Source organism: Alligator mississippiensis, chromosome 2, assembly GCF_030867095.1.
Source record: "Alligator mississippiensis isolate rAllMis1 chromosome 2, rAllMis1, whole genome shotgun sequence".
NCBI lineage: Eukaryota > Metazoa > Chordata > Crocodylia > Alligatoridae > Alligator > Alligator mississippiensis.
This window is the reverse complement of record NC_081825.1, coordinates 232,449,937-232,470,436: the sequence shown is the minus strand read 5'-3', so window position 1 is coordinate 232,470,436 and position 20,500 is coordinate 232,449,937. Positions and strand designations below refer to the sequence as shown.

The window sequence follows — 20,500 nt, the reverse complement described above, 5'->3', positions numbered from 1 at the left end:
GGGTGCTGCTAATTGTTCTCTTGCTGATGTGTGTGCAGGTTACCTTCCCTCACATGACAGAGCAATTGTGCAGGATAGGGACTCCCATGCGCAGGGCCCGCCTGCATTAGTTAGTCCTTAAGTAGCCTATAAATAGCTCCTAGTATTAACACTTGACTTGCCTCTGGTGCCACCCCTGCTGAGGAGCACCTTTTGTAGGAATGAGTTGCCTTTGCTCCACTGGAAAGAAGCAAACATTGGCAGGCAGGTGCTGGGAAGAAGGGCAAAAATAGGATGGGGTGGAATTACAACTCCTCCTGAAGCACTAGATGGAGCCTAAGGGGCCTTTGTCATCTGGCGCTTGTTAGGACTCAGACTCTAGGTTCCAGGTCAAACTGGCTATCACTTGGCAGGGCCCACTGTGATGGGGGTCAGGGAGGAAGAAAGCCACAATGTGGTATACATAGTCAGTAGGGAGTGCAAAGAAGGGCATGTGTGCTTCTGGGAATGTCTCTGAAGTATATACTGCATATGCCCTTCCAGATCTCACTTTAGTACTACCTATGTATGCAATGCCAACACCTTCTCTCCACCTTTTACCGGCTCTATAAATGCCTTGATTGAGAACCTCTAACCAAATTCCAATTATCTGCTTATGACCATACATGTCCAAAATTCCTTCTTGAATTTACCAGAGGAAATCTTTTACCCTAAATGGTATGATTGAGAATTCCTAGTCCCTTCCCTTGCTTTATCCTCCGGACACTCTAACAAGCAACCTGAAGCCCTCCCCCTCGTATCTCTTCTGGTCTCCTTTTACTGGAAATACCTATGGTAAAGGTATAAGTTGCTATAAGAGTAAAGATTTAGAACAATGGCCATTAGCACGGGACACTTTTTTTCCTCTTCAGTCCCAGGAGAACCCTGACCCTGTTGGGAAATTCTGTCATGCTGTTTCTCCTGCTTAGTGACCTCCTGATCTGTGACTTCTTGGTGCTAAACTGAACCCAGTTGTTCAGCAGCAGAGACTTCCAGTGAGTGCTAACCACAGCATATTTTCTTCTGCTAATGAACTACATCAGAGAAACAAATTTCCCAATTGACTACACAGCCTGAATGATGAGCAATTGTTTCAGAGTCAACTTGAATCTCTCTGTGCAATGGAAAGCCATAGGTGGGTTTTGGCAAAGGAGAGTGCAGCCCTGAGCTTTGGCTACAGCAGTGGTACTCAACCCTTTAGCTCCACTGGCTGGATCCTGGGGGCAGGGTTGGTCTGTGGCCCAAATCCAGCCTGAGGTCAGCATGTGGGGGTGCGATCTGGCATGCCACCACAACCCCATGTGCTGGATTCAGCTGTGGGGCGGCCCCACATGCCAGTACAATCTGGAATGTGGACTGTATTATCTGGTCCATGAGGTTTCCCATGGATCCGGAAATCTGATGGTTGGGGAGCAGTGGCAGCATCAATTGCCGCAACTCTGGAAGCCAAGCTCTCTTTTGCCAAGTTTCTGGACCTACGGGGAGCCCAGCAGGCTGGATGACATGGACCTGCAGGCCAGATTCTTCCTGTGGGCTGGAGGTTGAACATTGCTGGTCTGCAGGGATTTTACACAGATAGCAGTTGGAGTGTCTTGACAGTGGTGTTGATTCTACTCATTAGGTCTGAGTAGTGCCTTTGAAACAATCGATTTTTCTCTCCTGACCTGGATGTTATGTTTGGCTTCTATCTATAGTGTTCCAGGGGGAGCTGTGATCCAGCAAGAGGCATACTCCATTTTGCTTGAAATCTCTCATCTGATTGCTCAAGTGCCCTCAGAAGTTATTAAGCACAATCCAGGGTCTGGTCTGTGCAGCAGAGGTGATATCTCAGCCAGATAACTAAAGAGAATGGGGAGAGAGGAAGGGAGGAAACAGAGTGGCTGGGGAAATCACAATCGGGAGAAAAATTGCACAGGAAACTACCTGCAGTCTCACAGCCCCCTGCTCTGGTTCTCTCAGATCTCATATACCAAGCATAGTTGGGTCTGATCAGTATTTGGGTGGGAGGCCTCTCAGGAAGAGTTACATGTTGCGAAGTTCTTTAAAGTTGTGACCTGAATTATCTTCCTTAGTCTCCCTTCCTGTGGAAGGGGGATAATACAGATTACCCATGAAGCAAGTTAAAAAAAAAAAAAGAGTCAACATTTTCACAAACAAGTTGCCACTGTAAAGTACTTTTAGATGAACAGATGAAAGTTCTCCAGGGTCAAAATAGCAGGGTTGTTGGTTGTAGCTGTGTTGCTAAGGTCATAGGCAGGCAAGGTTCTTTGGGTAGATGTGATAACTTTTATTAGACCAACTAAATAGTTGGAAAAAAGCCAGGGTCAAAATGTTATTTCATTATGACTGAAAGAAATACCCCAGTCATCCAGTCCTTCTGGTCTATTAGTCAGTCTAAAATATAGCTGGAAGTGTTTACCATGTCACAATTTTTCAGTGTGATCACAAGTGGATTTTTAAACCCATATTAGTCCAATCAGTCTTGGTTGATCTGGAACTTTAAGAGCCTTAAAATAGCTCCAAAAGTCTAACAAATTATTAGAGAAAAGCAACCTTGGGAAAGATGTAGAAAGTGCAGAGTGTCTTAGACAGTGATAAAGAAAAGGTAGTTGATAACTGGAACAAGTGGGGGGGTGACACAAGCTAAGACTGAAGTGTATTTACAAAGATTTGGGAAGCCTAGCTGCAGGAGATATTTCATGGAAGATTATTGGCGCTTTGGCTGAGGTGTTTGATGAGAAAGTGTGTACAACAGCTGGCACATCATACAAGAATACAGCAAGTCTGTCTTTGTCCTTTTGAGCTTAGAAATTCACACAAACTTGAAACACACAAAAAGAATTGGAGCTGAGAAAAACTCTTGTCTCTGGAAAATTGCTTTCAAGCTGTGGCATGATGAAAGGAACATTTTACCTGGTTATTATCATCAAGATGCTGAGTCAGGCACTTGCAAAATTGGCAAGTTTTCATTCTTTCTGCATTCAGAGAGTCTGCATAAGGTTTCATTTGTCTGTATCTCAGATGATACAAGCCATTGGAAAGCAGACTGAAGAAAAATATTCCAATCATATGTCCAAAGGCAGATTTCATAGACATTAGGGCTGGAAGGGACCTCAGAAGATCATCGAGTCCAGCCCCCTGCCCAAAGGGCAGGAAGTCAGCTGGGGTCATAGGATTCCAGCAAGATAAGCATCCAGTTTGCTCTTGAAGGTGTTCAATGTCGGCGCTTGAACCACCTCCGATGGCAGGCTGTTCCAGACCTTGGGGGCTCGGACAGTAAAGAAATTCTTCCTTATGTCCAGCCTGAAACGGTCTTGTCATAGTTTATGACCGTTCGACCTAGTCGTCATCCCTTGGGGTGCTCTGGTGAACAAACGTTCCCCCAGATACTGGTGGTCACCCCTGATAAACTTGTAGGTGGCCATCAGATCACCCCTGAGCCTGCACTTTTCCAGGCTAAAGAGCCCCAGGGCTCTCAGCCTGTCATCGTAGGGTCTGCTTCACTGACCTCTGATCATGCGCGTGGCTCTTCTCTGGACTCTCTCAAGCTTCTCCACATCCTTTTTGAATTGTGGAGCCCAAAACTGGACGCAGTACTCCAGCTGCAGCCTCACCAAGGCCGAGTACAAGGGGAAAAGGCCAAGTACAAGGGGATGAGATGAGATTTCATATGTGGTAGCTCCACAAGAAAACCTGGTTGTTCTAATTTTAAGACTGAGGTCGCATTGTTTTGGTAAATTAAAATAAAATATTGGTGGGATTTAGAAAATAATGGGATTGGGAGATCTGGGGAAATAATGGGATTTTTCTTTATTCTCCTTATTCTGTTGGGGAACACTTTGCCAAGGTTCCTCAGTTTAATTCTTGTTTTAGTGTCTGGCTCTCACTTTGTCTTATATTTATCCTCCTATAATACTAATTAAAATGCACCTCCCATCATCCATCTGAGCCAAAATGAGACTATGTAATAATTTATCTTGCATTCAAGTTAAAATGCTATTATCTAAATAATATTATGGATAACATCCATCTGGTTTGAAATCTAGTTGTGATTATGCAGAATAGCTTTTGGCTAGTCTTCCACTTGGGCTTCCTGCTGTTGCTGTTGAGTGATCACTGTGACTGTGTTGCCAAACATATCTTGTTTCTGATTCTTTTCAACCCAGGAAAGAATAAATTAATGGGACCAGAAATCACTCTGATTCAGGCCACTCACTGGTACATGCCTCAAGTTCTTCCCCACATACACATGCAAAGACTTACTTTGCTGAAGTAATCCAACTGTAGCTCACATTACTGCAAAGCGCTCCCCCTACCCTAGGGGGTAAATCAAATTGTTGCTTGCCTTTCTGGCAAAAGTTACTGTCTTTTGTAATAGGAAGCCAGTGGCTCCTGTTACTTGAAGATGTAGGCAGCCAGGGACTCATAGGCAGTGAATGCCTATTGTTGGGTTAGCTGTTCAGGAATAGTACAACAGGGCAGAACCTTGTTTAAGCAGCAAGGACACTACTAAGGCAGCAAGGGTAGCAGCAGTAAGCTGCTCCATAGGCAGTCTGGACTGGAAACACCTGTAGCTGGCTGGAGAGTCACCTGCAAGGAAGGGAGCCAGGCTTAGGCAGCACATAAAGCCAGTGCCTGAGCCCAGGCAGGCAGTCTGGCTCTGCAGGCGGGAGAGGGAATTGCTCCTGTCCAGGAAGGCTGTAGAGGAGTGCCTGGCTGATGCTACCCTGGGATGGTGCTGATAAGGAATATAACCCAGGGCAGGGGGAAGTTTTATTGTACAGCCAGCAAGCTGGTGTTTGTATTTGCATTTAGATCCTGGTGTAGGGATAGTTTGTGCTATAGCCAGTGAGTTTACTCTTGTATTATAGTTTACACTGGCAGACTGATTGGGACTATCAAGGGTGGAAGAGTTCTCAGTAGTGCCCAAGCAGGGTGGACATCAGGGCCAGGGGGCTCAGTACCCAAGCAGCATGGACATCAGGGCCAAAGAACCAAGAGCCAAAATAGGTATTACAAGGGCTGAAGCCCAGAAGCCAGGGGCCTGGGCTAGAAGGCCCAGTGAGAGGAAAGAGGCGAGGCTGTGAAGGCTGAAGCCCCAAAGGAAAGCAACTGAACAGTAACATCTGAGAGAGATGGTTGTGGCTACAGGAGAGATAGGAGACCACAAAATTAGCCCTTAGAAGTGATTAATGCCCTTGGAGATATGGATGGTCTGGGAGGGCCCACCAAGTGAGAGGACAGTACTGAGACCAGCGAAGTCTGAGAGGGATGTGCCGGCAGGAAGAGGATTGGGACTCTCTCTAGGACCCTAGGGCAGCCTCTTTTTTCTCTAATCAGCTGATTACATCAGGGCATGGCAGGTGAGGGAAAAGGAGGGGAACCCAGGGCACCAGAGTGGGGGGGCAGGAGCTGTGTGGCCACCAGGGGGCATCTCAGTCACCCCTGGGGCCCAGCAATTGCTACACTTTGAACTATCCAACTGTGATCTGTAGCCTTCAAGCCTCTCTCTCTCTCAAAATCAAATCACATGCTATTTTTGCAGGAGCGGAGCAACACTCTAAAGGTTGCTAGACAGTCCATTCTGGTTGGACTGAATAACTAAACTTTCTGCCTTTGAACCACTTGACTATAGATGAAAAGCCCTAGATCCTGTAAAATCTATTTCTCTTCCTTTCCTTTTACTATGGATACCTCTGATCAGGACGCTACTAGGGAACATAGTCAAAACAAAGCTCAGCCATACCTGTCCGCCTAGTCCCGCCATTTTTCCCAAAATCTTGTTTGTGTAGATAGCATCAGTAGGGTCAACATTCCTCTACTCTGATGGGCTCCTGCATTTCTGGGCTTGACATGTGCAAGTGGGACTGGTTGGGTGGGGGGGTGTATTCAAGGACATCCCTCCATGAGAGTGCCGAGGAAATGGCATAGACACAGCCCAGGGGTTCTAATGAGTTAGAAGAGTGTGCTAGCTTTGGGGCTGTGAGAGCTGGCAGACAGGACAGAGCTGGCCTCAGATATGCTGCTCTGCTTTATCACTTTGTTGCCAGGATTCCTCCTTGTTAGTCCTGGCCCTACCTTCCCAGGTAATCCATCTTGCCATTGCCAGCTTCAGTTTCCACTTCAGCTGGGGGCTGGCAGAGAAAGAACCAGTTCGCAAAATGAAGTTGAAGCATTATCTGAGAAGCAATGCTATGGAAGAGGAGGGGCAAGGAAGAGGAAGAGCAGGAGATGCAGTAAAGTAAGGACAAGGAATCCTGATAGTTAAAAATCCATGTCAGTCTTAACATCAGCAGTCACAAGAATTATTGTTGCTATTTACAGATGGAAAGAACCAGAATAGTATTTCAGGACGATAGTAATGGAGATGGCTCCATACACAAAAATCTTTGGGATTCTGAACCCTCAGCATTTCAGAGCTCTTTAGATTCAGAGTTCATATATAACCTGTTATGCAGAGATGGACTGTATTTAACATTCAAATGCAAGTTTGCATTCAAGTACAGGCATCCCACAAAGATGCAGAAAGTCTGGAATTACAGCTTTGGTCCAAAGCAAACTCTAATTATTTGAAATATTTAAACAAAATCCTTGTTTATAGACTGGTACTAAAATCATCTGGAAGGTTGAAGTCCTTGACTTGAGTCTAGCTTATCCACATAAGGTAATGGAAAACAACAATACACATCCTTAGCAGGCTGACTCCAAATTCTGACTGTGTCTTATAACATGACTGCTATAAAAACTGACACAAAGGTGCTCTGTAAAACACTTTGACCTTGAAAGGAATCTGTGTGTTAGCGCAGATTGATTTGTCACTTCTCACTAACAGGTCTTGCATGCCTTTTCTGTGCAGAAGACACTGGTCTGCTGTGCCAGGGGAGGAGAGGGAAGGGCAGCTGAAGATTTTGGCAGCTGCCAGCATTGTTTCTGCTACCAGAGAGGAAGATTCTGTAAAGCACTCCGGGGAATTAAGCGACCTAATTACACAGTGAAGCAGTGAGTGGTCACTAGTGGGAGAGAGACCCAGGAAAATACAACCCATCTGGGATATTCTTGGAGGGCTGATTCGAACAGTGAGAATTTTCCCAATGTATTCACAGTAACAGCTCTGAGACATCGCTGCGTTAACCAATTCTCTGGAGAAATATCAGTTCATGCTTTCCATAGATGAGCCTGGCTTAATTTCAGTGCTTTTTAAAGCACTTCCTTTTGGCAAGGACTAAAATCAGTGACTCATTGTGCTGGGTACTGGTAATAAGCTATGCAGCCTCATACCTTTATGCTACCAAGGCAATAGACACATTAGAAAAGATGCCAGCACAGCCCTAGATGATGCAAAGTTTACTTTCGCTTGCTACAGAAGGAAGCACACAAGTCAGGAATACAGGCCTCCTGTCAATTCGTTTTCTGCTAGTGCAGGATCATTCCCTATTGCACTTTGTCCAGTGAAGAAAATGATGCATACCTGTACTTATAGATAGGTCTTGGAGATCTGAGATACCACTTCTCTCTCTAGCTCAACAGAAAAGATCAGGTAAACTGACAGCTCTCTGATATATGTCTGGGTGCGCTAAAGGTAGGATGTTCTGTGTGTCACAGGGATTGTGTGTCTGTTGACTTTTGTATGAAACATACTGAACTTGATTTCAAAGTGAAGTCTATCCAGGTTGGTATCTATCAATGTATCATTTTAAATATATGCACATGTGCCCAAGGACTATGTGATGGGCACATTTTCCAAATCTCAAAATAAGAATTATTGGTAAAGGTAGTGTAACAGTTATGTTGTAGCTGTGATGGCCCATAAATTACACAAGGCAAGGATTTCTTAGGGTGGGATCTTTTATTGGACCAACTGTGTAGCTGGGATAGAGTCAGACAAACTTTTGAATGCAAGACATTCTTCACTGGGCCAGACCTGATGAAGAAAGTTTTGCATTCAGAAGTTTGTCAGACACTATCCCAACTGCAAAATAAGTAGACAAATAGCTCCTGACACTTTATTGAAGGGTGTCAAAGGAAAGTGATCTATATCCCATCCCTAGAGTAAAGGTGACAGTTACAAATGAAAATTTATAAATCACATATAGAAGAAGAGATTCTAGAATCAGAAGACAGAAGAGACCTTTTAGGGTATACAGTCTCCTTACCAGTGCTAATTCTTTCTGTTAAGGTAGTCCTAATAAAGAAACACCAGCATGTGATAGTGACAGTGTTATGAAGATAGTACAATACCTGTCTGCCATCTTTCTGATTGCATGCTTCCAGTGTGACTTGAGACCCAGTAGAGAAGGAGGTGATGGAGAGACACTTGTCCTGCTGCCTAATTAAAGGGTCGCTGAATACCCATTCCTTTAGTGGAGGAAAAAAAACCGAAACAGATAAAGATTCTAGTACTGTGAGGTTGATGATGTTTTTAAAAAAAAGAGATTTTCATCAATGCTGAACCACATCCCAGAGTTCTCACTTAGCAAAAGACATGAATGCACTGAGCTGGTGGGTTTTGGGGAAGTCTTTTACCGTGCTCTGCAGCAGTGATTCTCAACCAGGATGCCACAGCACCGCAGGGTGCTATGAAATCCATTTAAAGGTGCTACACTCTAGCTGCATACACATTTTCCTGGGTTTGTTTCCCTGGTAGAAAAATTTACTCAGAGATGCCTGAATATTTGAGTGCTGAGTTCTTGAAGAGCAAAGAGTTTGTAGTGTTGACACAGCAAAGCCCAGGAGCCCCTGCATGCATATTTCTGCATGCTCTGCAGACTCTCTCATTCTCCCCAGAAACAGATGGTAGCAGTGTACAGGGCAGCCCTGACTGGCTGGCCCACACTGCTCAAGGTCAGCCTGTGTCTCCCTGCAGCACAATATGGGATTGTGAAGGGGCGTGTTGTGTTCCCTGCTTAGCTGGAACACTATCTCCCTTGAAAGACAGAGAGTTGGGAGCAAAGAACCCTAGGAAGTTGGAGGGCTGTGCCGTGCCTGCTTTCAGAAGAGAACATGTACAGACATGCACTCTCCTAGGAGAAACTGTCTTGGGAGTTATTTAACCTTGGTTGTTTCCAGGTCATTTTTCTCCTCGAGCAGCTATTTTTGCTCTAGAAAAAAAATCCTGAACAACTGTACATTTGTGGTTTCTCCTGGGAGAGCAGCAACTTTCCCAGGAGAAACTGAATGTCTATATGTGGCCAATACTAGCGTTGTTAGGTATGCATCATCACCCCAACACTGCCACAGATATCTATGCAAGATAAACCCAGAGATGTCAAATAAGAATCCATAGTGTAAAAACGTTTTGACCTGCTGTGATCTTTCTGGGTTCTTTGCAAGAGAAGAACTGTTCCATTATTCTTCCAGAAAGCTAAGAGCTGGCATTTTCCTAAGGGTGCCTTGAGTCTAAAAATGTTGAGAACCACTGCTCTGGAGTATGTATTCAGGTTTGGGAACCTATGACATATGGATTTCAAACCCTGCCAGGTGGTTCCCCTGACTCTCAGATTGTCCATATGATCTATGGATGAGATCAGCATCCTCATGTAATTAGGGCTGCAAAGTAGGTAGGGCCCTGCTGCCTGATCTTAGCCCACAAGAGGCCAGGAAGCGATTTGCATGAAGTGTAAACATGTTTTTCTTATTATACATAATGGACAAACTCACTGGCTAACTTCTACACCAGCCAACAGTGACTGTCAGCTGTGGTATGCAGACAGTTGATTGTGTTGGGTAAAACATATACCTATAAATCTGCATACTTACAGATGTGCCAAGCACATGCAAAATACAAGTCAGTTCATGTGCCCTCTCCCCCACTTGGTAGATGCCCAAAACAATAGTATTATTATGATTATTCTTTAATTACAAAGAAAATGCAATAAGTTTCAGTGATTTCAAAAAATCGTGACATGTAACAATGAGTCAGAGTAAAAGGCACGTTGGATACTGGCTGCAAACTTTATTCCCAACAGTTAACAGATGTGAATAAGCCTTTTCTGGCATCGATTAACCTACTGTGACCCTTTGCTTATTCAAACTGCTTACCTGCTACATCACGGCTGCTCAGCGTGGGTATCTTGGGCCTCACCCTCTGCTGTTGTAAACCAACATGGCTACATTGCAGTTAGTGGAACTACTATGTTAATTAATGGCAGCAGGGGTTGTGGACCACTTACTGTACAGTTTGGTTTTAGTTGGAAGCATTGCTGAAAAAGTGGCACCTTCCCACTCAATCAATCTGCTCCCTGTGGGTTTTCAGGGTATTATCTGCTGACTTTTAGTGACAACTATTATTTCCCCTTGTGGCTTAGCTCTGTTAACCCTGTTGGGCCAACGCTACTTATGAGACAAAACTATTGTTCTGTTCTGACTTGCCCATTGTTAACAGCTTATCAACTAGACTCCAAATATATGGCCAGATTCTGCCCTCAATCACAAATCTGCAAGTCCACTGAGGGCAGATTTAGGTTTACACAATCCTGTGATGATGGACAAGGCAGCATCATGACTTTCAGGTCCCAGGTCATGGTTACAAGGTTGACATTTTTTCCCTCAAAACTTATGTGTATTCGATCTGGAGTCACTGAGGGAGACATATTCCCACAGTGAATTAGAAGTGTGTGTGTGTGTGTGTGTGTGTGTGTGTGTGTAATCATGACCCCAAGGAGCAAATGTAACAGCCCAATATGACCTAACCCTGTCCCTAAAACACACACATACATATACATACACACGTGTGTGTGTGTTTTAGGGACAGGGTTAGGTCATATTGGGCTGTTACATTTGCTCCTTGGGGTCACGATTTGACTTTTAACCATTTTAGATTAAATAGAAAGATAAAGAATTTAAAAATATATATTTTTAGTCGAGACAGTTCTCCACTAACAGAATTCTTATTTTAAAATGGTTTTTAAAAGGCTTATTCTTAAATAAATATTTCAATATATTATTCTAGCAATTAAGGCAAAGACTTCAGATTCCTCTAGGGGCTGTACTACTTCATGTATACTATGCAATTCAGAGTGTATATGTATATTGACCACTTCAAAATCTGTGTGAACTTTTACATAGTGCTCAGAAAGTGACATCTGTAAGGTCCTACGCCTGTGGTTACCAAAGTTGGGGTTGTTACCCCAAGTGGCATTGCAGCAGTTTGGAGTGTGGTCACAAGCACTATGGAGCCCCTGATTTCCTTAAGCCTCAGTTTATCCCATGTGTGCACAATTAACAGGGAGTGGGATTTTGCCACAGCTGCACCAGTAATTGTGGCTGTACTCAGTTACCGCACAGTAAATGAAAACTAAGCAACTCAGCCCTGTTTCTTTCCCTGGTTTATCTTCCACCATAGGTTTTGAGATGGTGTAGGGACAATGACTAAAGAGCAGCTAAAATGCAATAAATCCTCATGCCCTGTTAATTGTGAGCACCCAGTTCTGGTAAGTTCTCTCCTGCCTTTACTGAACTCAGGAAGAACTCATGCCTTAGCTGTTCTGCAGTAACTGTCCCCAATTACCTCCCAGCCTGAGCTAAACTGAGGAAGCTGACCCACGCAGTGAAAATGGCCTCAATATTGGCTTCATCTGAGTTTCACTTACTGCAGGGTACAAGCAGCAACACAGTCAGACAGTTCATGTAGCCGCAGTTAAAAAAGGGGGAAGTGATTTGCCATGCCTCAGCTGCTCTGCAATACCTGTATGCCTGCAATGACCCCATGCTAATTGGATATACAGAGTTGTGATAAATTAGCCCCGCTCTGAGTGGATTACAACTAGAAAACATTTGGGGACCACTGTCCTGTGCCATATATTCCAGGAGAATGGCTGAACTTTTGTGCAGCTTACCTTCATATATTATGCCACTTTACAGTGCCTGGATGCAAAGGCATTTGGTAAGATAGGGATGAGCTAGAGAGAGAGAATTACATATAGCTTCCCAGAACACAGCATGTAGCTCTCAAGGAGTTAATAAATTATTGTGTGAGCCTGTCAGTATCTAGTGACATGCTGTATCAGTGGGTCTCAATCTTTATACTAAAGGCAGCCCTTGGAAAGTGCCAGTTCTCAGCTTTCATTGTTTTTTTTGTCTACAGAAAAATAACAGAACAGTTCTTCTATTGCAAGGAACTCAGAAAGACCACAACAGGTCAAAATGATTTGACACTATGGATACCTTTGGGTTTATCTGGTAAATTATGTGTAACTGCAGTATCTGGTTAAGAATCACTGTATTATATGGCTCTATAATTAACACAGCTGATCACATATACCTGAACTTTGTTATACTGAGAGCCATCTTAACAATTAGCCTTAAAGCCCAAGGGCCAAACTGAATTTGCTAAAAACTAAGATTGCAGCAACCCCCTCTCAGAAACACAAGTGTGGCCTGTGGAAGTGACAAGTCCCAGCATGCGGTTCTTCAACTTAATCTGAGTGGTTTGAATATGGACCAAATCTGATGAGCATATGCGCTTAAGGTCTCAGTGCATCTAAGGTCATATGTGCACCTTTGTCTGGGTACCATTGTCTTAAGTACTTGCATACTGTATCTAAGAAGCAGCAAGCAGAAGTGAAGAGTGAAATTCAGGACAGCCTCACCTGGGTGACAGGAGGACTGTTCATTGTCCCTTTACAGCTTCCCACGCCAGCCAAAGTATTTCCAGTCATATCCTGTCCCTGAGATTCCAGGCAATTTTCTCCTTGTTTGATAATCCCAGGAATTAGCTCCTTTTCAGGAACCCTTGTAGGAAAACAACTTTTTCATAGCATCTTGTATCCAGAAGTGTTGGAAAGCATTTTACATATTTATATAGGGATCACTCGCTGCATCTGAAACGCACCTCCCTCTGGAGTGAGACACAGCAGCATGCAAGTACACTACACAGAACGTGAAGAATGTCATCATATTTGACTGAAATACCTGAGGGAATTTAGGGAGGCAGGAGGTGAAGAAGGATTTGCCCGTGAAGTTAGCATCCCTCCCAAAAAGGGCTGCAAGATCCCTAACATCTCCAAGTGGTTGGACTGCTGTGTTGTATCTCATCAGCAAGGTGGCACTTCCAGAAACAGGCTGTCTCCCCACTGATCTGTCTCCCTATTGCTAACACCAGGTTATCACCACACTGGTAATAGCAGTGTGAATACTAGTGTAGACAAGACTCCAGCCACCTCCCCAGAATTTTAACCTGTGTTATCTAACCTGACTCAGTCCTAAGGTTCCATCGCACTCGGATTAGGCGGGCTGCTAGAAGATGTTAGCCAACATGCCCTAGTAACGCAGCGCTAGTGTAGATAGGTCTGTTCACTAACATGATGGTTCAGTACCAATGCAGAAGAGTGCCAATTTGAAAAGGTCCTCCAGAATGTGGGGTTTTCTTTAGTGGTCTCCCATCTAAGTACAGAGGCAGAGTGAGCTTATGTCTGTTTCTTCCGGGCTCTGAGCTATATGTGATTATTGTCTCTAGGTTGGGTTCAGCTAGAGATCCTTTCCCAGACTGCCAATTCCCAACTCAAACATTCAGTTAAGAAGTGGTGGTGGGGAGATGAGTCATATGCAAGTGCAGGCTGGGAAACAGGGAAGATTTCTAGCTAAAGGGATGAGGCAGGACTTACTTGATATGAGAGTTTCTATCTTTCCTCACTCCCAGCTTCTGCCACAGATCTCTCCTTGTCCTGTGGCTGACACTTCCCAAACTGGTACAACCTCAGAAAGGGATTTCCCAGGTTTTTTAAGCATTGGTGATCAACTTACTTGAGTTCTGGGTAGACATTCTCCAAATACCACTGGAAGGATCTGCAGTTCAGCTTCTTACGTTGCTCCACTCGGTCAGCAATGCTGGAAACAAAAGTACATTGTTCAGAATGATGCAGTGAATGGAGGGGATGTGGAGCAGCAGGGAGAGGAGGGTGGGTTTTAGTGCCACATGAACAATGAGCAAATATGAAGTTGACCCTCTGCTCATAGTATCTTCCTGTGCAGTTTAACATGTTGCTCTGAGCAGAAACAAGAACACAAGAAGGGACAGGTGTCAGGAGATTTGAGAAGAGCCTTAAATGCTAAGGCTCCGCTCTGGATGATTCTTGTACTTCCTTTGGCTCAGATGGATGGCAAAGCCCCAAGCCCTTTGGGGAATGCAGCATAGTAAAGCCACCAGAAAGCCAGGAAAGTCTCTCTCCTGTGGTGTGACCCTGTGACACTGTACTGTATGTAAGTCTCAAACAACCACCATCTCAGAAAATGAGGTGAGTTGCTGCCAAGGATAAAGGGCATTTTAAATCATTTTTTAAAATGATCTTTTCCCCCTGCATTTAGGACAACACCTGAGAGTTTAATCCTGAAGTGAATAAAAACAATGGCTATGCCACATCGCAGCTCCTCACGGTTGTGCTGCCTGCACCAGTCTGTTAGCAGAGGGTTGCATTGGAGCTGCCATTCGGCAGTCCTCCTATTCTTGGAGAAAGAAGAATGAAGCATTTGTCGTAAACAGGCCACAATGGGTTAAACGACATGCACTGTGAGCCTGGGGAACAGAACCACCACATTGCTTGAAGGTAAGTAAGGTGGGCAAGGAGCTAATGTCTTGCCTTTAGGTGAGTTTGGATTGGGAAGGAACTCACTCAGCTGTTATACCCCATTCCTTTGTACAAGAGGTATTCAGTACATTCCCGTCGCTGTCAATTCGACTGGCTCTCAGTGGTGAATGGGGAGTGGGGGCTGAGGTGAGAAGAGGGCCCTGGCTCCATCTCCAACCCACTCATTGAATGATCCTAGCACACAGTCAGTGACTCCCCTCTTCTCAATATATTTCCATGTTGCGTTGTGCCCTCTTTATATATCCTCTTTCTCCTGTTGTCCCTCAGGCACCCAGCTGGAAGCAGCCATAAACAACCATACCTTATAAGGAACTACATAGACCCTGTAATCTGTTTTAAACAGTGGGGAGGCAGGTCACATTATAGGCCCTATTAATCTTGACAGCATCCGTGACATTTACATCCTACATGTGCATTTAATGTAGGCTTGACAGCACTGTTACTACAGGTTATGTAATTACCTAAGGCCAAACCCTGCAGCCCTGATATAGCTTTTATTCAGCCAAAGCTGCTACTGAGGTCGCTAACAGAGCTTCATGAGGAAGCACTGCAAGCTTTGATCCTAAAATGATGTTAATCCATCTTCAGGCAGGCTCAAGAATTGTGTAATAGGCAGGTCTCCATCACTAATGGGCAAGCAGCGGGGTGCCTGGGTCTTGCAATTTAGGCTCTGGCTCAGATGCTGTACTCAGTTCAGGTCAAGTAAATAAGGTAGGAAAAGCCTGATTTTTTAATTTTTTTTTTAAATTAAAAATCAGCTCTTTGTTCGGGAAAACTAACCAGAATGTAAAACATGAAGGGTTAAGTCTACTTGCCTCAGAATAAAGAGTAGGGCCTGTACTGCTACCAAGCAAACCTACATATTGGCAATACAACTATACTTAACAAACAAACTTCTGGGGCTTATGTCCCAGTGCCACTCCCAGTGCCATTCTTGTGCTGCCCTACTTCAGCTGTTGATTATTGCCGATTCCTCCTCACCACCACTAACTCCCCACACCGTCAATTGCTGTACCTCCTTAGGGGCTGCACTCTACAGTCTGGGAAACACTGCCCCAAACCAATATAGCAATAGCTTCTCACTATCCACAGACAGATACTCCCACAAATATGCATCTATGGATACATATCCTATTTAAAAAAAAATCTTTATAACTGAGTTGGAAGTTCAATGCCCTTTAAGTAACTTGTCCTTTGCCCCTCAGGTACATATAACCTACTCCACACCTAAGTTCATGAGGAAGCCAGTTTGCCTATCCCTGCCTTTTCATGAACACTTATACCAGTAAAAATAAGTCCTGTCAAGTCTGAATCCAGCACCTGCAGAGGAATGCCACATCAGGTGTAAGTCTGCATGTGACAGCTCAGCTCAGACTTACAGAGGCCCGGCACTTTCTGTGAGCTTAATATCTAAAGCATATTTCCTTTTTACTTACTTTTTTTAAGGATCCCTTTGGTTTTGTGTTATAGAGAAAGTTAGATAGTCGTAGTAGGGAAAGACATCTACTTCTTATAAAACACTTAAAGGAAGCCTAGTCATACAATCATTTGTGCTGTGCTTCCAAACATGAGCTATGCAGGGCATCTTTATCTCAATGATAGGATAAAATCCTTCCCAGCTAACAAGTCCATTAGCAGGAACATGGCCAGCCCAGTTTAGAGATGACTTACCTTCCAAATGACTTTCCGATGGCAGATGGCCGGGCCTCATAATAATACTGTTTGTACTCATCCATCCACACCTCTGCAGTGCGTTTGGTGTTCCTGCATGTGGGCAAGGAGCAATTCTGCTGAGTGCCAGCTGCCTGCGGATCGCTCATCAAGACAGAACTGTGGTGACTGAGAATGTGTCTACACAGGGGCATAGTATGCTCAGGAAAGTTCAAGCCAAACAACTAACAGCGTGACTATAGAATGCATCAGTTAAAGCACTTTAGATACCTGTGGGGATGCTCACACTCAAAAGTAAAAGTGTCCTTAAGATTATAGACAGATGAAGCATTTCTGCCAGTGTAAAATCGGCATTACACCTGCGTACACATACAGTAGTGGACAGATTATATTATCCCCTAAACTGGACTAACTTTACCCAATCTGGGGAGAGCTAACCCAGGTGTAAAACTCTACGAGTATAAGTTACACTGGTTTATGTTTCTACAGGCAGGAACCTGATCCCTCACTGCCTAGCAACAAGATGCAGTAATAAACATCTACTGTGTAAGATGCCCTGGGATAGCTGCAGGTTTGGCCATTCCTGATCCCAGGATAATTTCCATATGGACACAAACCAAGGCAAATTATACCAGGGAATGTATTCATCTGTCCTTTAGTCTGCAACAGCTTTACTCCCTTGTGAGTAAAGCTGTGTATACATGTCTTTAGTGATTAGTCACAGACCACTCTCCTTCCTCCCAACACGTCTGCCAGCTTTCCTTATTATGATTCTCTCCCCCCACTTTTCTACAAAGAAAGCTTCCCTTGTGATTTCTCAGAGCTGATACAGACAGGTAGTACATCTGGACTCAGGGGGCTCAGGTACTATCTCCTAATCAGTAGCAACATATGTGATCAAGAATTCCTGAGATCCAGCTGACAGTTCCTGTTGTAGCACCATCACAATTTCTTTTCCTATGCAGAAGGCTCCAGAGAAACCCTGGTTAAATATGAATGTTCAATCATGTGAAACTTCCCCCTGGCCCCCAAGTCCCTATGGAAAAGGTAAGAGAAAAGATGAAACTGTGCAATAAGATTATTTAAGCATGCTAAGCACAAGGGTGACCGATCTGCCATTGCAATCCTCTAATACCTACTTAATGTAGGTCAGTGCGTTGCCCTCAGGGAAGTCGTAGGGGTGGCGTTTCCTGAACACATGGCCCACACGACTGCAGGGAACGATCTCCAAGCTGCCACCACACATCCACACACGGAAGGAGAGCTCTGGAAAAGATCCCAAGAATCATGAGACAACAGCCAGGAACGCAATACCAGACTTCCACCAATGTTGATCCACATGCTGTCCCTGAAGTCCTTGCCTCCCATCTCTGTCCATGCCACAGACACCATGAAAAGTATGACTAGGAAGGTTGGGAATGATGCAAGGTGAGATAATTTGTTCCCTCCTGAATCAGAGTTAGACCCCCTCCCTCCAAGAGACATCCTAACTTTCTTCCAGTCTCTCTTCCCTCTGGTCCCAATAAGACTATTGTTTTAGCAAGATACTTGCTTAGTTATCCTGCTCCTTTGGGTTCTCAGATACTTAAAATGGCTTTCAGGAAAGGTATGTGATATTAACGTGACCTTACAGTGGGTTGCGTAGTTTTGGACTCCAGTGCCTTGCAAGCCCTTCCTCTAGGAGATATGGTTGCACTGGTGAATTTGAGAAACCCATGAAGAATTTAGAATGGGTGGAAAACTTAAGTGGGAGAACAAATAGAAACAAGTGGAAAAGCAACAGATTCATAAAGAGGTGTGAACAAACATGTCTTAGAACAGAAGAAATAGAGGAGATGAAGAGGTCCTTTTTGGTTGAAGCAAACAGTCCACAACTAGTGACCCATCTCCTCCTCTGTGTCCTCAAGTATATCACTCTGGGGTACAAAGGAGAGTGTACTGTAAACACCTGACAAGTTCAGGCCACAGTTGCAATTCCCCTGTAATGGCAGGGTGGTAACATAGCTGACTGCATTTATGCACATTGTATATAAAATTAAACACATTCCTCTGGCACAGGCACTTTTGTGACCCCTCAGCATTGCAGAGTTTGGAACCACTGCTGTAGAAGGCCCCTGTGCCAGTCTGAACAGTGAACCATATGTCCTCTACCAGTCTACCCTTTTCCTCTCTTGGCCCTGAGACCTCTAGTAGCTGCAACAAATCTCTAATTACTGTATTATCTGCCTTGCAAAACCTCACTGTAAACTACAAAATCCACTGGGCTCTACCAAAAACAGCACAAGACTGAAACTGCAATGCTGTAGTTTGTTCACAGTTCCCCCTGTTGAAGGAATTTTATCAGGAACAGAATTCAGTCCCATTTATTTAAAAGAGCACCCTCCCTGCCATTGATTACAGAAGCCCAACTGGCCCTGCAGTAAAATTCAACATTTTGTTAAAGGATTAAAAGAGCAAAGGAGCTTTGATGTACAGAAGCTCATTTGCAACACTGAGGAGGCAGGACCTTGTTAAAGCTTCCAAGTCTGTGCTTGTGAGTTAATGTTGCCACACTGGAGGGGTTCTTCACTTGCATTTAATGTGGAGGTGAAAGGAATAAAAAAGGAAAGAGAATGGGGAAAAGTATCTAGGGAGTCAGGGATGGCTTTGGATAAACCTCCTACCAAGGGCTTATGTAGACTCTTGTCTCTTTCAAATAATTTCCCCACCTGAGGTGCTCTACAGGACGGGGGATTCTAGCACTGGGAAGTTTAAAAATAAATCCTTTCATGCTGAAAGCTACCACCTGAGCCCTTCAGCTTGTCTATCCAGCTCCTTTGGGATGAGTGGGAAAAGTGTCTTAAAGTGAACAGACTATCTTTTAATTTGCTATCGTTTCCAAGTACAGAAGAAAATTGTAATAAGCCATCAGTTTGTAGAATCCACACCTGCCTTTTGTCCTGCCCACTTCCCACAGCACATCCTTTCCCGTCTGTTCTGAATGAGGTGTCAGTCAAGAGGTGAGCAGCAAAGGAAAGTTTCCCAGCTAGCCAACATCAAGAACAGGGAAAACCCTTTTTTTAAAAAGCCAAGCCTGAAATTTCTGTCTGGTCTGATGTCCAGCTGGCACCTTCTCCCCTGGAACTGTTTTCTAACTCATTCTGGGCTAATATTTGTACAAGCATACCCATGTGTGCTTTGTTTGCATGTTAACTGGATTTTGAGTTTCCAGGATCATTCATGTGTGTCCACTGAAGTGTGTCCATGCATGGGCCAATACCGGATTAAGAAAAAAGGGAGGTGCAGTAGATGCCACCTTCTGCCCCTCAGACCAGCGAGGCATAGGTGTGAGGCATGACTGGAGCCTCCAGGCCAGTGAGGGACACCAGGGGGAGGGAGAGCCAGGCAGGGAGCAGGTAAGAGGAACTCACCTACCACCACTGTTGCCCCAAGGGGAGCCCGACACGTGCAGCTGCTACCCGCAGGCTAACACTCCCCCACCAGCTGGGGGCAGCCAGAGCAGTGGGCAGGTCCCTCTTTCCTTCCCCTACTCCCTACACAGTCCCATTTGATGTCCCCCACCAGCTGAGGCTCCAGTTGTGGAGAGCAGCTGCATGGGCTGCCAGACTTGGCAAGGATAGTGGAAGCAGCAGCAGGCAGGCCTCCCGTACCCCCTGCCAGCCCAAGGAATCCAGCTACACTTCCCTGTCCCTTCCTTTCCCTCATAGTATGACCTCAGTTTCTGCCTGGACCCTTCAGGGGACCAAGATGTCCAGGGCCAAGGAGGACTGGAGCCAGCTGGCATACCCTCCAGAGAGCTGGCTCTGGCCTACAGTGCAGAGAAGTTGCAACTGGGTCACTGCACCCCTCCCAATCCATCCCTGTATCATTGAGCAGGCAGGCAAGACAGTCCAAAAATATTATGCAGTAGACTCAATAATCCATCCTTATATTCAAATTTCTTTATTTCCAATGTAGAAGAGAAACTAGAGATGGAGAAGATCCATTATGTGTTTTAGCACATTCCCTAAGGATAAGTGTAGGATTGTTTCATCTGTGCATTTTCCAGTTTTTGGTCCAGTCTAGATTAGGATGATTTAAGTACTGTGGCTTGCTCCATTTCCTGTAAGAGACTCCTACCCACAGCTGAACATGCAGAAGGCTTCTGAGCAACTAACAAGTCACTCCTGTCTCTTAGCTGAAATAAAGCTTGTAGAGTATTGTACTGCAAAGTTCCCTCTTAGTATTTC

At 44.6% G+C, this 20,500-nt stretch overlaps 1 protein-coding gene across 2 annotated transcripts in view; it reads right to left on the bottom strand.

Moving 5' to 3' along the window:
• Window positions 1-20,500, bottom strand: part of GALNT16 (polypeptide N-acetylgalactosaminyltransferase 16) — a 149,271-nt gene that overhangs the window by 7,658 nt on the left and 121,113 nt on the right. For both annotated transcript variants that reach the window (XM_019476768.2, XM_019476767.2), the window contains exons 10-14: window positions 17,411-17,537; window positions 16,272-16,364; window positions 13,759-13,842; window positions 12,606-12,747; window positions 8,257-8,373 (exon numbers count right to left, since the gene is read on the bottom strand). In XM_019476768.2, coding sequence (XP_019332313.1) covers window positions 8,257-8,373; window positions 12,606-12,747; window positions 13,759-13,842; window positions 16,272-16,364; window positions 17,411-17,537 — 563 coding nt within the window. The remainder of the gene's footprint in view (window positions 1-8,256; window positions 8,374-12,605; window positions 12,748-13,758; window positions 13,843-16,271; window positions 16,365-17,410; window positions 17,538-20,500) is intronic.